The 16,676-nt window shown below is 48.9% G+C and overlaps 1 protein-coding gene and 1 long non-coding RNA gene across 3 annotated transcripts in view; one reads left to right on the top strand and one right to left on the bottom strand.

Moving 5' to 3' along the window:
• Positions 1 to 9,317, bottom strand: part of LOC144150106 (uncharacterized) — a 210,695-nt gene extending 201,378 nt beyond the window's left edge. For both annotated transcript variants that reach the window (XM_077681920.1, XM_077681919.1), the window contains exons 1-2: positions 9,106 to 9,317; positions 7,562 to 7,653 (exon numbers count right to left, since the gene is read on the bottom strand). Coding sequence is in view for 1 of the 2 variants with exons in the window: in XM_077681919.1 (XP_077538045.1) it covers positions 7,562 to 7,591 (30 nt within the window). In the remaining variant the exon portion in view is untranslated. The remainder of the gene's footprint in view (positions 1 to 7,561; positions 7,654 to 9,105) is intronic.
• Positions 1 to 16,676, top strand: part of LOC144150107 (uncharacterized) — a 131,187-nt gene that overhangs the window by 63,577 nt on the left and 50,934 nt on the right. The gene's annotated exons all lie outside the window — the stretch shown is intronic.

The following is a 16,676-nucleotide window of genomic DNA, read 5'->3' on the forward strand; positions in this document are numbered from 1 at the left end:
GCTGGCCGCTTGCGGCGTCCACGAGCGTATTTCAGCTGTTGTATTTTGCATTGCATGTTGCTTTCTTTTTAAGCAGACTATACGGAAATAGGGTTTTCAAGAAGTCGAAATTTTGAGTGCAGTTGGCCTTTAAGTGCCACTGTCCCTTCATGAAGTGGTGGCATGAATAAAGCATTCTGTTCACAGCAAAGCTGAATGTGTCTCAGTTTCCCCATATAGCAGAAACGGACAAATTAGAGTAGAACGGTAATTTTTGTCAAAGGAGTATGGTTACAGAAGACGGCGGTAACTTTTGTTTTGTCCAAACGATCCCTACACAAATTATGACAATTGGCCACAAGGTTGACTCTGTCATTACGCCGAGTTTCATCTACTTGTCACAATTAGTCACAGTGAAAATGTAAACCTTATGGAATTCCTGTTTGCTGTTTTTACAAGGCCGTCTACGGAGGGACAATTAGCTATCGAAACAACTCTAACATTAAGTCAAATTTCATTTACTTTTCATGCTTATGTGGTTTGCGGTGAAGTTCTAAATATTGTGGAATTCTTGTCTGCTGTTAAAGGGGCAGCACTTGCCATTGACTACTCGGAATGTATTTTGGGGCAAAGTGTATTATCCCAGCGATCTCCCCCCGCAAGAATTATAAAAATCTGTTCACTATTACCGAAACTACACACAATGAGATCGTGCATAACTGTTCCCTCTCAACTCGAATGTGGACAACGCAACAAAAGCTGCGTGCTCTCTCCCGGAGAGGGGGGCGGCTCGCGGTGTTCTCTTCCGCAGCCTTCAATATATCACAGGACGGGGAGTTTCCTCCTTTTCTCCGCAACTTGGAGGGGTCTATTTCCGGTCTGGTGCCACAAAAAAAGCAGGGATGGCTGCCTGCTCGCAAGCAAGCGCTCGGCTGGTAGGGCGTTTTTGAAGCAATAAACGTTTGTTGTCGAGTAGTCTGGTTGAAAGGGGAGTATTGAGCTCATCACTCAAGCACCGCACGCACTCAAAACACAAAAGAAATGCCAACACTGTGTGTACATTCAGGCATAGAAAAGGTACACAGTGCCGACGACGGTGGATCGTCACAGGAAATGCGAGGAATAAGCCGCGAAGTTGACCAGTGGCAGCCAATAGGACAGCCATGGCCTCAATGACATCGTTTAGGCCATGCCAGGGGTGCATAACGAGGAGAATCGAAGAGAGCGCGGTTGGTTTTTCCGCGCATTTCACAACGATTTGCGAACTCACCGCTTCACGTGCAAGTGTAATATTTGGCTCACGTATTCCTGGCATTGTAAGCTAAGCGTCGCGCAGGTTTACTTGCACTGCTCAAACAGTGTTGCAGGGTCCCTTTAATACATGAGCTTCTACGGAAGGGAAATAGACAGCTCCCTGTTTGTCCACTAGAATAAAGAATAAGTCCTTTCAAGTTTCCTTCAGGTTATTAGCTAGGAAGTATAACCATACTTCCATAACGTAGTACTGTACAAAACAAACAAATGCATATTAAAAGAGTCATCTAGAGCACAGCACATTACAAACAAAAGTGTTCTACAAACAAATGTGTTGTTTTGTCCACTCCTTGGACTGCACACAGCTTCACTGGTCATCCCTCTTCATAGAGTGGAAGGACACGATTTTTTCTTATAAGTCTACTGTTGTAAATAAGGAATAAGATGGGTGCAGGCAGCAGGTGATAGCAGGTGGTGAAGAGGAAGTCAAAGCTGTGCCCACTGCCTCACTCTGAGAGTGTGTTCTTTTGCTTCACGAAAATCGACTGCCTTGCTCATGCTTTCACTCTTGGATCTGGCACACGCTGGTGCTGAAACCCGGGATTCGAGGCATAAGTGGACCTGCCTTTGACGGCGCTGCGTCTATGAGGTGTGCGAGGTCTGGACACATCCACACCGCCTGATCCAGAAGGCTTTTCCCTTGACCGCTGCCCATCATGGCTTGTCCGGCTACGCCAGCCCTCCCTATATAGAACACCTGAACCGATGCGGCAGGTTCCTGAAAGAGAAAATCACTAGGCTCATTGCGGCAATCAATGCCCTTCTCCAGGATCCGCTTTTTGAACCGTAATCAATCTTACCGCTAAGCTCAAACTCGTCCCCGGCATGCAGGCCGATACACGGTCCATCGACGCTGCAATACGAGAGAACTTAAAGGAGTAGTGATACAAAATGCTGAAGCTTAGCTAACTATGTACAATGCCTCTTTTTTATCAGGAGATATCTCCCAGCAAATTTCAACAGTAACCGTTCAGTATAACATAATTTAAATCCATTTTAATCTTTGCCCACTCGAGAAAGCCCAGAGCAGGCCGACATGAAATATGTGCTCCTTGCCACAAACTGCCGACATTGGGGCTCCCGTGACGTAGCTGTCACGCCGGCTGCGGTTGTTGGCGCACGCTGCTACGCCGTGTGTATGGCGTCATGGTTTTGGGACTGACATCATGCTGCCCGGGTGCATGGGGATGGTCAAGACCTCAGCCAGTCTTGGCGCGCGTACCCAGACCGTTGGCAATGTGACAAAAATGGTGACGTCACGTGCACCCTCCAGTAATGGCGGCCGCTGGGCGTTCGTTTTGTCGAAACCGAAACTGACACGAATAAACAACGCCGCAAATGATTGTTTATGCTACGATCGACCGTCTAATATGCCATTCTATGATTAGTGGGCTAATAGGCACTCACAGCAGCGAAAAAAACGTAACACGAAAATTTCATGTCAGTACTTCTTTAACAGGGGACGAGCTGAAGGATGACGTGGCCCTAGCACAGCTGTTGGATGACAAAATGCGTTTCTTCAAAACGCATGTGTTACACCACCCGGCCGGCTGAACTGCTCTGAATTGGATTCCAGGGGCAACGTCCAAACCAACTGATTGAGCGGAAACCAAGAATGCGTGGGTGGGCCCATAATACTGCCAGGCACCTCCATTCACGCCCACTGAAAGGTTCACCCCGAGGTGCTTCCAGAAAAATGTGAGGCAGCCATCCATAAGAAAAATGCAGCCAATCCTCATTTGTCATTGACTGCGCTGACCGACAACCCTGTGCGCAACGATGCTCGTGTGTCCTTCAAGCCAAGTGGGTCCTTCAGAATCTTGGCTGTGCATCAAGAATGATCTGCCTGACATGAACTTCATCCCTACCGACCGTAGCACTGTCATACCGAGCGCTGATATTCCCCACAGTTACGACCTTGCAGAAGTGGTACTTCCATTAGGGTTGCACATAGGTGACCCTCCCCTCCAGTGTGCTCGCAAAGAGCCTCCAAACAGGAACAAAGTGAAGCAGCACCCTGATGTCAACATAGGGAGACAGGATACGAGGCTTCGTGGGCAACCACGAATGTTGTCCGCGGAATTCATGACATCTCTAAAATGCAGTAATGGCAGCTCAAGATACCAGAAAACCTGAAGCACTGTCGAAATATGTTAGCGCAGCACATGCGGAGTCGTGGCGTGGTTTGCAGCGACCCCATCCCTTCTGCAGCACCACTTCTGCAGAAGCCGACCGAAACCGACTCCACCATAAATTCTGGAGCACTGCAGGGCATCCTAGTTCCGAAAATGGCACGCCTGTCCCAGAAGCGCCGTCAGCCAAGGCTCGCAGCAAAAGAAACTGGGGTAGCAACCAGCTTGCCAACAAGAATTCTGCTAGATGCCACTTGTTTGTTGCCCGATCAGCACAGCACTTGACACAGGCACAATATCAAGTACATTGAGCCACTTCTGCCAAATGGATACCCGTACGACTCACGTGGGAGGCTACTGCGGGTCTTCCTCCCGCTGATAAGCCGAAAGTATGAGCAATGATGCAGGTGCAGTGAACTTATTCCCAGTGTATAAACTACCGTGGTTCATTACGCCTCCCATGGAACTTCAGAAGACGCCTGCTATCACTGAAGCACCGCAGATTCCATTCTGCGCCATCGTTAGGACAAGGTGTGCTAGACGAGGATGGTTGCAAGGGGCAGAACACTGTAGATCACACACGGGTGACAGGAGGCGATGCCGGTTGTGTCCTTGGAGCTCGTCATACTCATCAAAAAGAACTGCCACTGCTTGCACTCCTCTTTGGTTAGTCCGCCGTCTGGGTCACGACGCACGAGGAGGGCACCACTCCCACCGAGATCAGCAGCTGCCCCACATGATGCTGGCCTTCCTATGCTTTCCGCTCCACCACCACCAATGCAAACACTCCAGCAACATTCAACTCCGCCTGATAACTGGGGTGGAAATTAGGTGACCTATTCAGGAGCTGATCTTCAAAGGCCAGTCGGCCATGGACGATGGGGGCGGGGGAGAGGGAGGAAGACTAAGCTGCGCTGTTCTTGTGGAAGCGATGGAACACGCTCTCAGAGAGAGAGGCAGTGGGCGCAGCTTAGTCTTCCTCCCTCTTCACCACCCCCATCATCCCCTGCCTGCACCCACCCTGCTCTTTATTTACAACACCTACCAGAACTGCTGTCCCCATGAGGAGTGCTACTGTTGATCCCATTTTATTAAGTGCAGAGCACTTTAGGGGCTCGCCTTGTCGTCATAGCTCGCCATAACGGTTGATGTCAAGCGACTGCCGGAATCAGGCAGCGCAGAGAGATAACGGGCCCAAGTAGAGCCCGGCGTACCCATCGTAGGGCGTCCTGCAGAGGCTTTAAAAACCAAGCGGTTTGAATAGTCATAACCGTTCGAAACTCTTGAACCACTGGTGCTTGTCATACATCTCCCCGTTGTTTAGCGCAAAGAAAACTGCAGGTACATTTGAGGCAAAATATACGTAACTGACAGTTCCCGCATTCATTTGGTTAGGAATGCTCGTTCGGTTGGTTTTTACAATAGTAAGCAAAAAAAAGTGGCAGTGCAACGCCTGCACATGCAGGAGAAAAAGCAAGCGCAAAAAAAAACAGAACTTTCGCTGGCGCTGTTTCAGGCAGGGGTTGTGTGCGCACTACGGAGGTGGAAATTTGAATGGAATTTGGTGGTAGCAGTGAGTGAATAACGGCGCTACAGCCCAATATGAGGAATCACTGCTCTGCACTTCTGAGAGCTTTCACGTTGAGTGGAACGGCTTTAATTTTTTATCTTTCTTCCCCCTCAGTAACATGAGAAAACAGTATCGTGAGCTCACTAAGCATGACAATCACAAGTGCAATGAAATGCCACTGCACTTTACACCAACACATGAGGTTCCCTACCGTTCCGCTTCTGGCCCAGCATAGTCATATCGTGTGGAAGGATGCAAAAGTCTGATATTTTGCTGTTATTCTTTTTTTATCTTTATAATCCAAAACTCCCTGTTTGTATTGTAAACAGGATTAGCAAACTGAAAACCAGTGGCTTCCCAAAAACCGTCCACACAACACCTGAACCCCCCAGCATTTCTTGTTTGTTTTATGACAACGGAACGGCATGGGACTGCGGAGCAAAAATTCAAGAGACACTTCAGGTTTCTCACACACGGGAATGCGATAACCATAGCACTTAACTTCGAGCTACACAATCATCTACATCCAAAGGTAGGTCCGTGTTGACTTCCTCCTCTCCCGTTGCAGCAATGTCCACGTCATCAGAAGGATATATATATATGCCTGGTATGTAACTTCGTGCTGTAACAGTTGCAGTGGCGTCTCCTGGTCGTGGTTGGGCGGCAGCGTGTGCTCGCCTCTTTGCTAGCCGTAACGCAATTTATTTTTGTTCGCTAGCATCTCCTTGTGAGGCGTACCCTTAAAGCTGCAGTAGGGCAGCGATGACAGCAGAAACGTGTCCATTGGGGCGACTGTGTCCTTTCATTACTGCTGTCATGAACGTCTTTCCATTGTGTCATTTTTTCCTCTCAGCCGCTATTGGCCAATCACTGTTGCGAGCCTTACATATGCACCTCTTTCGGCACTTGTTTATACACCCACTGAGGCACTTAGCCTAAACATGCTGAGCTACTACTGTACTTAGCATACTCAAATTGCTCCTGTAAGCATCCAGTGGTGCGATGATGTCCCCTCATAACCACCGTGACGACCGTTTTCTGCTTGAGCCATTTTATTATTTTTTTTAACCATTGTAAGCCCTACATCTATAATTAGGGCCCCTTACTTTTTGCGGTGGAACATATCAAATTCTGCGATTCTAGATAGGGGAATCTGCGAAATTCCGCGACAACATTGAAACGGCATAAGGTACATGTAACAGTTCATTTATTGGACACTTCAGACTCCTAACATGCTAGATTTTATTTACAACTGAAGGAAGTTGTTGTGGCTGAGCCTCTGGTGATGCTTTGTGCTTTCTTCACCAAGAGAATGGCGCTTGTGAGGCACGATGTCACCATAGCGACTGAATGACTTTTCTGCATCAACAGAGTTGATTGGCACCGACAGGTATTTAAGGGTAATGGAAGAAAGTGTTGGAGCCAGGTGTTCCATCCCAGCCCAGAAAGCCAGGACATCAAAATCTTCACCTGGATTTTCTTGTTTAGAAAGAAATTGTGCCAAGTCCCAGTCACTAGACTTGAGGTCTTGGGCAGACTTCAGTACCTGAAGTCTGCCCAAGACCTCAAGACTTGCCATTCAGCAGCTAGGGCTATAAATCCAGGAACGGCCCCAAACTCTGATCTCTTCTCTGAGAGACACCCAACTTGCTGGGGATCCAAGCACCTCACACTCTCAAGAACTTCCAAGTGTCAGTTCTCCAAGTATACTAAGGCCTTGCTAGCCACTTTTCTCATTGCACCCTTCATTTGTTTGCAATCTGACCGGCCTTGTCGTGTGCAATGTTCTCTTTGGCTATGGCTAAGCCCCTTGATTCGGGTGGAGGCTGCGCCACCTAGCCACTTTTATTATTTGATAAGGCAGGAATACGCAGATGCAAATTTAAATTTTCAACGGTAAAAATGGTGCAGACAATTAATAGAAACCATTTTGGTATTGCTAATAGAAAATGTCACTTTTCCGCCCCATTTCATCGAATATATCATTTTGGGGACATAGCGCCACACTTTAAACGTTTTTTTTTTTTGGAATTCCGCGAAAACACTTTACTTCCGCGATTTTTCGCGGAATTGCGGAATCGCGGAAAGCTAGGGGCTATATCTATAAGAGTAGCATCGAAACACTTTACTACTACTGCAATTAGTGTGCTCAAATTACTCTGTATATCTTAGCACGTCTTTAACACATTTTTGTGTCTAAGGCCACAACGCATTTACTAGGTCCATGCTTAGTTAGCCAGAGTCAAGTATCTGCCGTGGTGTAGGGGATGTATGTTGGAATCGCATTCCAAAAACCCCAGGCTCAAATCCTAGACCCTTAATCCACCAATTTTCTTTCCTATACTTTTATTTTCATCACCAGTTCAACATTTATGGAACCATTGCACGGTCGCGCTGACACCAGGTTTTCGCGTAATGCAGTACTCAATGCTTCCACACTAACAATGGCAGTTGCAGTATCAGCTAAGCACAGAAAGTGGTTGACTGCTGTGAATGGGAAATATTCTAGTTAATTCTGTGCAACCACAGCTGTACAAACACGTTGTACAACCACAACTCAGCTCACCTGCGCATAGCCTACCTTGAGCAGCAACATCTCCTAGACAGCTTGGCGGGCATCCAGGGCTTGCAGAGGCACCATTAGGGCTAGGTCATAAGCTGACAAAAACAGAGGACAATGAGTTCCACATAACTGATACAACATGTACAGTTTCATCATCATCATCACCAGCCTATCTACGCCCACTGCAGGGCAAAGGCCTCTCCCATGGATCTCCAATTATCCCATTCCTGTGCTAACTGCGACCAATTTATTCCTGCAAACTTCTTGATCTCACCTGCCCATCTAACCTTCTGCTGTCCCCTGCCATGCTTGCCTTCTCTAGGGATCCACTCTGCTACCCTTAATGACCAACGGTTATCTTGCCTTCGCATTACATGCCCTGCCCTCGTCCATTTATTCTTCTTAATTTCTACTAATATGTCCTTAACACGCGTTTGTTCCCTGACCCACTCCGCTCTCTTCTTGTCCTTTAATGTTGCACCTATCATTTTCCGCTCCATTGCCCACTGAGTCATTCTCAATTTAAGTTGAACCCTCTTAGTGAGCCTCCAAGTTTCTGCCCCGTTGGTGAGTACCGGTAAGATGCAACTGTCGTACACTTTCTTCTTCAGGGACAATGGTAGGCTGCCATTCATTATGTGAGAATGCCTGCCGAATGCACTCCACCCCATTCTTATCCTTATGTACAGTGTATATATCCTAAATCAAGGCAAACAAAACTTATGCCTTTAGGTAAACAAAAATGCAGAAAGTTTTAACACAGTTGCATAACTAGGGGCTATCTCAATGCACGCAATGCAGGAGAAAAAAAAAATAAGCCCCGCTTTTTCACCAGCAACGGCTTTCCAGAACGGTAATTTGGCCAGCAATCAATTCAGACATTCCTTAAATGTGCACACACCCTTTTGGTGAGTTGGGGCAAGGTTTTCCCCTGGAAATGTGTTAAACAGATGCGAAGTCGGCTCGTTGTACTCGGCACCGACTAAAAGTGAACAGACATTGCAGAAGTGTCAACCGATCGCCGAAGGCAGCTGTAAAACAAGAATGCAGCCTAACTTGCAAATAAATGCAGATGCTGTGAGTTGGTCATTATTTATCAAATCCCGTTGACGTGCAAACAGGACGTCGCGTTAGTCACGCTAAAGAGTGCACAGTCTAGCTTGCAGGTCATGACATACACCAGGGAATCTAGCTGCGAATTGCCCGACATGTGACCAAATCAGCCTCTGACCAGGTTTCTAGTCAGAAGTAAGAAAAACCGCGCTACACATGACTAGATTTTTTTATCATTGTTCTTTATCTACGATATTTATGTTTTACGTTTGGCGCACTGCTACCTACGTATAAAAGACCAGCGCGAGTTAGAAATAAAGGTGACAGTTTGCGCCTTCGACTAGCTTGTTCCTGTCCCGTTGGGAGAAAAATAACGCCAAGCACCACTTCATAAATATAACAAGGGGTAGGCGTGTGCTTCATACTAAACTTCCCACATTACGCTACAGTGCGTTGATAGCTTGTAAACAACAAGCACATGAAAAACGACTTACCGTAAACCTTTGTTCTACACGACGAGTCGTAACTGAATCTAGAATGTGTGGCAGTTTTCACATATGCTAAAGTCCTGACAAAGCATTTTGAAGGTGCAATAACCATAAAATCACTATAAATATGCGCAAGCACCTTCTAGGCTTGAACTAGAATTTATTTGACTGTTCTTGACCGCTGCGACGACCAGCAGGACACAGGCGCGGGTCCACGTTTGAATCGAAGCGACCAAAGCACGCCTAGCAGCGTTGAAAACTATCCCCAAGGGCAGCTAAAGGACAAATAAATGTATCCTTTATAATAAAAATACAAAACTATGTAGTGCTTCAAATTGTTTTTATCATAAACAAATTATTCATTTGTGGTTAAAAAGAAGTGGGGACGTCAAAGCGCGCGTTTTTTAAATTTTGCTACTTTCCGTCTGTAGCTGCTTCTAGGCATTCTGCTACCTCGGATGAGTTTTTGGCGTATCACTACGGTCCCCAGAATACACTGTAGTATCGCTGGCAAGTTCTGGGCTACACTGGGCATCACTTATTTCCATTCTTGTGTAATCCGCGCAGACAGCCGGGACCGATAATCGAGCAGGGTGTCAGGGGCTCTATAAAAAAATTACAACCCCTTCCCTCCGGAAACAGGGGCGCAGGCGAAACTTGACCTCAGCAAAAAAAAAAAAGGGCAAAATTAAAGCGCAATAACCGCAAAATGAAAACGAAAACCCTTCTGCCAAAATCAAAACGCAGTGACCGAAACGAAAATGCAAAACAATCGATCTACCAACCGAAACCCTTTCATATCCTGAGCTTCTACCCGAGCGCAAATGTTTGGTATATGCTATTATAGAACATTCTTCAGCGATTATCGGGAACGTTTACGTTCTTCTATGGCTGACTGCTCTCCTGCGGAGGGAACAACTATTGTTCTACTTATGCCGCGCTAGTGCGTGAACAACCCGATGAGAGCTGCGTCCGAGAAGGGGAATCCGCGGGATGGTTTCAATCTATAATTCAATCTACATAGCTTCCCACAGGGGCAAAGCCAACACTTCATCCTTGGCCAATCCCGAGTTCTCCCGAGTGGGTACGTGTTAAACACTTCAAGGGCATCATCATCATCGTCATCGTCGTCGTCGCCGTTGAGCACGTGCACATGAATACAGTTGACTTTACCGCAAGGAGTTTCGGCGTAACACACCACCGACAGCGCAAGTCGGGCAATACAAGCTTCGCTTGAAAATTCCCAGTGAGTAGATTCGGCACGCCCCACAGCAGCCGCGTACATTTTCTGGAGCGCTAGAATCGGGTCAACTTCAAAGCCTTCTATATTTAGAAGGCTCTGGGCGCGTTTCTCGCTGGAAGCATTTTTTTGCGCAACATGGCTAACCGCTCGCTATAATAGCCCATGGTGTTGTTGATTGAGGCACCGACTTTTCACTAATCACTAATCACTAAAATCACTAATAATTTCGATTGCCTAACGACCTCCCCGGCGCCCCCTCCCCTCACTTTTTTTTTTTGTGAAAGGTTTACGGTTAGTCGTATTTCATTTGCTTGTCGTTTACAAGCTACCAACGAACTGTAGCGTAATCTGGAAAATTTAGTAAGACGTGTTGCTCGGCGAGTTGGTTCATATTACAGAAATAAGATTTAGCGCAGCGAAAGACACGGACGATGAAAAGGACGGGACGGGCGCTATTCCCGTCCTTTTCACCGTCCATGTCTTTCGCTGCGCTAAATCTTATTTCTGGAAAATTTACTATGAAGCCCATGCCGGACCCTTGTTATATTTATAAAGAAGTGCTTGGCGTCATTTTTCTACAAAACTCGGTCTGGATCGCGGTTACTCTACCCAAAATCAGTAGTTGTAAATGCTTCGTCAATCTGTTAACACAACCGGCATGAACAATCGTTTTCGCCAATCTGTCTCGCGTTATATGTATCTCTGTCCGAATTTACGGTGAATTTAGTAAAGCTGCAACCTCCTCCTCCTGCCCTTTGACTCCCGTGAAAGCCATTGGTGCCCACATAGCACGACTCACGGAGGAGGTCATTTTAAAGGCATTTCTAATAATGTGCGTGGGATAGACGCAACGTCTAGAACAAAGGAGGCCGTTAAATACGTTAATTTTCCAGACGTTGTGGTGTAGAGTACAAAGTATGATGTTTCGAAAAATGTTTGCAAATGTATACTTTACACTGCTTGTAGTGTGCATTCACAAGACTTCTTCGCGTACATAGAGGTGCAGTCATAGAAAAAGGAATTGCGATCACGAAAATATGAACCAGAACACACAAATGGCGCGATTTCTTTCCATGCAAGACAAAATGATGCGTGGCTAGTTACAAAAACAAAGTTGGAAAATTTGGCTTTCCAAACAAACCAATAACGCGCCATAATTGGTCCTCAACGAACAGTACTTTTTTTTTCAATTTTGCGGGCTCGGGTGCGTATTTTCCTGTTCGCATTTCCTTTGTCCATGACTGTACATGTACATAGCCGTTTCATGCTGTCGGAAAATGTCTTGTGTGTCGCAGGGTGTAAACCCGGGAATGAAGCAATGCGTTGCTCACATTTATTTCGCTTGAAGCAGTGCCCACATCGTAACCTCAAAATGCAGTCCGTGTGCAGGAGACCAGACCGGTAGATGACGGTAAAAGAAAACTCCTGAAGACATGGCGCCCAGCAACCAAGTCGTCCCAAGAGCATGGTGGTCAGCAAGAAGGCTGAACGGGCGTCCATGTCTAAATCTGGTAACGGGCCAAACGAGTGCAAGGCATCCCCGCTCCGTAATGGAATATCTGCACTCTGCTTGGGTCAGCAGGCGCCTGGCGTACGCAATCACTCCGCTGTGGCCGGATTGGGACAAAACAGCCCTCGGCAGGAGCGGGCGGATCAAAATAGCCAAAATCGGGGCATTTGTCAGATGCGTGATGAGCGTCGAAAATTTGTGAGCTTGTTCGGTGGGGCCTGTTACGAATCATCCCGCCGCAATACTCCTCGGCTGTGCGGCGAAGGCTCCACTACGTGCGCCTTTCAAGCAGGCCTCCCCTGTCGGTGACTCACGCTTGCAGCCGACAATTCAAACGCGTCGCTACACGTCTGGATCGGTGGCGGCGTGATCAAACTTCGGTAGCGTGCTGACGCAACACGCCGAGACTTACCCAAAGACACGGAAGTCCGCTGCGGAGACCTTGATTGATTGATTGATTGTAGGGTTTAACGCGCCGACGCAACGCAGGCGATGAGGCGCGCCGTAGTGGAGGGCTACGGATTAATTTTGACCACCTGGGGATCTTTAACGTGCGCCGAAATCTCGTACACACGGGCGTTTTTGCTTTTCGCCTCCATCAGAAAAGCGGCCGCCGCGGCCGGGAATCGAACCGCTGCGGAGACCTCCTCTCTCCCCTCTCTCGGACGCAGCGTGCGCCGCTACTACCGACTGCTCACGAACTCTGGAAAGAGTGTTGTGTGTGTCTGTGCTGTTCGTGTCGTGGGCAGAATCTAGAGGGAACGCTTGTTTTGACCGTTGGCGCTTTGGGTATAAATAAGACACACCAAGCGCTGTAGTTCATTCCTGTTAGAGCAGTGAATCAATGCTGTCACTCTGCTCGAGCCCTGTACTGTAACCTCACCCGTCGGGGCATTGTTCTTTGGCTTCGGCTCATCTCTCGCTATGAAGTGAACAGTTACGTCTGCCTACGGCTTCTGGACTTCTCCACAGCTGCAACATTGGCTGGCCGCTCGCTCCACCACGCTACCACACGTATGTCCGAGGCGACAAAGTTCGGCTCGGTACGCCTTCCCGTATGCAGCAACGGGTTGTCAGCGGTGGGATTGCAATGTCCCAACAGGCCCCAGGCAAAGGTGGCGTCACTTATGAGACTGTCCGTGAGGGGACGGACGATGTGGGCAAAATTTTGAACGGAGCGGCGAAAGTGTGAGACAAAGGCCTTCAAAGCTGTGTACGTCCTTTGTTGTGCGTGGGACTGGAAAGTTCTTGACGGCGTGAATCTTGGCTCAGGCTGCACACCCGCAGAGTCGACGAGATGGCCAAGGATGGTGGTTTGGTGGCGAACGAACTGACACTTTGCGGCATTAGGCTGCGGCTTAGCACGCCCAAAAACTTCAAAAACAGCTCAAAGTCGACGAATGTGCGTGCCAGACGGGGGCGAAAACACGATGACGTCATCGAGACAGCACAAATTGACCCCTCAAGACCATGCAGGAGGGAGTACCCCATCCTTTCAAATGTTGCGGGGGAATTGCAAGGCCCAATAGGCACGACTTTGAACTGGCACAGCCCGTCAGAAGTTACAAACGCGGTCCTTTCCCGGTCCTTGGGGCGCACAGGGATTTGCCACTACCCGAGCGGAGTTCAACGAAGGAAAAATATCTGTCACCGTGGAGCTGGGCAATCGAGGGCGCCGTCGATGCGAGGAAGTGGGTGAACATCCTTTTCCGTTATGTTATTACCATGATCATTTATTCTCTTTGAGTACTTCTGCAGGTCTTGCACAGCGGCGCTCAATGACTTGTAATCACAATCAACCCACCAGCATAAAACCAAATCAAATTCAGTCAAATATTTATTCGTCACAGAAAGCCCCTTTCGTAAGAGAAAGCTGCTTAAAACGCGAAGTAGGGAAGGTATTGGTTTGGAGAAGGCGCCAGTATCGTTCCACTTCGCCAGTATCGTTCCTTTCTGTCGCAGAGGAACGATACTGGCGCCTTCTCCAAACCAATACCCTCCCTTGTCGCGCCAGACTACATGCAATTTATCCCTCGATATTTCTTTCTCCCCAATGCCCCGACTGCGGAGCCTCCGAAACAGTCTCTCATATCATTCGGCAATGCCCCCACTACTCATTCCCTCTCATCTCTTCTGAGGAGCACTGGGAGGCGGCGTTAGGCAGCTCGGACCCTCAAGTCCAGCAATTACTTGCTGAACGAGCAGCTCAGGTCACCGGCGCCCTCCAAGCGCTGGTCACCACTCGTCGTTAGTCCAGTTTTTTTCTCTCTTTCTCCCATCCATGCTACCCGAGTCCCGCGACCTATCTGGTGCCTTCACTGGTCGGGCTGATTAGGTTGTGTGTTACCCAGACAGTAAAGTGCCTGCGACGCGGGAGGGAAACAGGCAGGCCCATGTGTGTTCGCTGGAATAAAGCTCGAGTTCTTCCAAGTTTCATTAAACGAATTGGCTGGGAAGCATACTCATTGACAAATTACAAAAAACGGTGTTTCTTTCGTGCACTCCGTCGCCTCCGCCCAGCTTCACAAGTCATCCATCTTCACAGAATGGAAGGGCGCTAATTTTTGTGCTTGCCGCTAATGGCATGCAGATACATACATTACGGGACGTTGAGAGTTTTAGCATAGCGGTTAGCGGTTACCGGGACCCAACCGCTCATGCGCGCGCGAGGAGGGCGTGGAGGTTGCCCCTCAGTGGAGAGAAGGCGTGGGCATGGCGAAGGGCTTTGTAAAAGGTCATCTTCGCTATCCCTCCGGTTTCCTGTAGGCATAACTAATCCCCCCACCGAAACGAATTTTTCACCTTCCCAGTCGCGCCCCGCTACCCGCCGCCGTAGCGCTAGCGGACGGTACCCGGTATGCTAAAACTCTATATTCTTCCGTGCGGTATTTTCCGCGTGCACTAATGCAAATAACGGGGAATATGATGATGATGATGTAAATGAAGATGCAGGTCGCATATTTATTGCCACAGATCGCATATTTATTACAACAGGCGTGTGAAACAGGTCTTTGTTATTTATACATGCCTAGCATCTACCCTCTGCCAAAGTTAGCCTTGGCAGTTGTCCCTATAGCGGCTAGGTGTGTTCCTGTCTTCACACTCGCTAGTGTCTAGAGCCGGCTGTCGCGGGCACGCCTTGACGCGGTGGCCAATTTTGCCGCACCGGTGACACCGGGTCCGGAACTAGGTGGCGGTTGCTAACGACATTGACATTCTCGTCAAAGGAGAGGTAGTTATCATCATCGTTATCCTTAGCACCATCCCCTCGCTCTTCCTCGCCATCTACCCCTGGTCAAAACCGAGAGTTCCGGCGGCTGGCTCTGCCTTTCCTTCTTGCCTTTGAGCTTGTCCTCTTCCTGGTCAGACTCAGACCCGAACTCTGAGTCGTCCTTGTAGTGAGGCGGGCCCGCAGCATGGTGAACATGGGCCCCGACGGGAGCTGGTGCAGTAGGAAGTAGACGGCTGCCGAGCGCAGGCAGCCTTTCACAAACAGGTACACCCGCTCGCTCGGGATGGAACGGGCCAAGTTCCATTTTGACGAGTACGGATCTTCGATAGTACTTCTCGGCTATGAGAACCGGTTGGGACTTCCGGATACATACCACGTGTTTGTTGAGCTTGAACTCGACGGCATAGAAGCGCAAAAGGGTGGCATGTTGGGCTAGTTGGTGGTTTTCAGATGCAAAGGAAGGAACAGCGCACATTCTAACAAAAGACGACAGAGTTTGTGGTGTGTTACTCTGTCGTCCTTTGTTAGAATGTGCGCTGTTCCTTCCTTTGCATAGAAGCGCAGGAGCTCAACCCACAACTGGCCCACGGAGTGGTAATTCTTGCACACCCACCGGCCCTCCAAATCTTTAGGCTTAAAGTATGACTCGGACTTATCGCACACTTTCACCTCGTGTAGAACAGGCAGCACGACAGGCTTACACTGTTGCAGGAAGAACACGGCCATGACGGCAAAGGGGTGCGCTTGCAACGTGCCTTTCTCTTGCTGGTCGAGGCCACAGATCTTGGCCCAAAACCGGAATGCGAGCCCAAGAGTTTGTACCCTGGGGTCGAGCGACACGTAGTCGTCCACATGCCTCGAGGTCTGAGCGAGTTGCAGTGGTTGAGGCTGATTATCTCGCAGGAGATGTTGCTGCCGACGTCCCTGAAGAGTGTTCGTGGAGCTTTGGACAAGAAATCCTTTTGCATGTTCGAATACTTGGGGCACTGCAGAAGCAGGTCGGCAGTTTTGGTGAAAAGCTTCATGGCGTCCGCTTTTCCGGCTGGAGACAGGACCATCTCAACCTTGCTCGTCTTCAGGCCAAAGCCGTTCACCGACGACCCGTGCAGCGTGAGCCTGACATCCGGTAATGTCTTGAGTGCCTCCAAGTCCTCGGGTATGCTCCTCAGCAGTTCAACCTCCTCTCTCGAGAGACCAAGCTCCTCGGCAATCTGCTTGACGAAGTTGCTTATCGCGTCGCCCATGGGCGTCGACAGGGTATGGGAGGTTCTGAACGTCCATCCGCAAGTCACTGACGGCCTTCTTGGTAAGGTGTACGTCCTGCTGAATGTGCTTTTCCGCGTACGCTACGTCGTCAAGGTGTCGATGGCAGAGATGGCAGTAGAACTCCGCCCGCGGGAAGCGTGTGGATTTTTTTGAAGGGGCAGAATGTGGTGCTGCGTGCTTTACCTTGGGTGGGCGGTGGGCCTCCCGCTGGTTTTTATCCGTGCTCCTGGGACCAAATGGCACGCCGGTGGGGTTAGTGCGCCGTCTCTCCTCATGGAACGGTGGTACACTGTAACGGTGGGGTGTCGAGCCTTTGTAGTGTGAAC

The sequence above is a fragment of the Haemaphysalis longicornis genome, unplaced genomic scaffold (assembly GCF_048455015.1).
Source record: "Haemaphysalis longicornis isolate Haplotype H1 unplaced genomic scaffold, Haemaphysalis longicornis Haplotype H1 scaffold_8, whole genome shotgun sequence".
Classification (NCBI taxonomy): Eukaryota; Metazoa; Arthropoda; class Arachnida; order Ixodida; family Ixodidae; genus Haemaphysalis; species Haemaphysalis longicornis.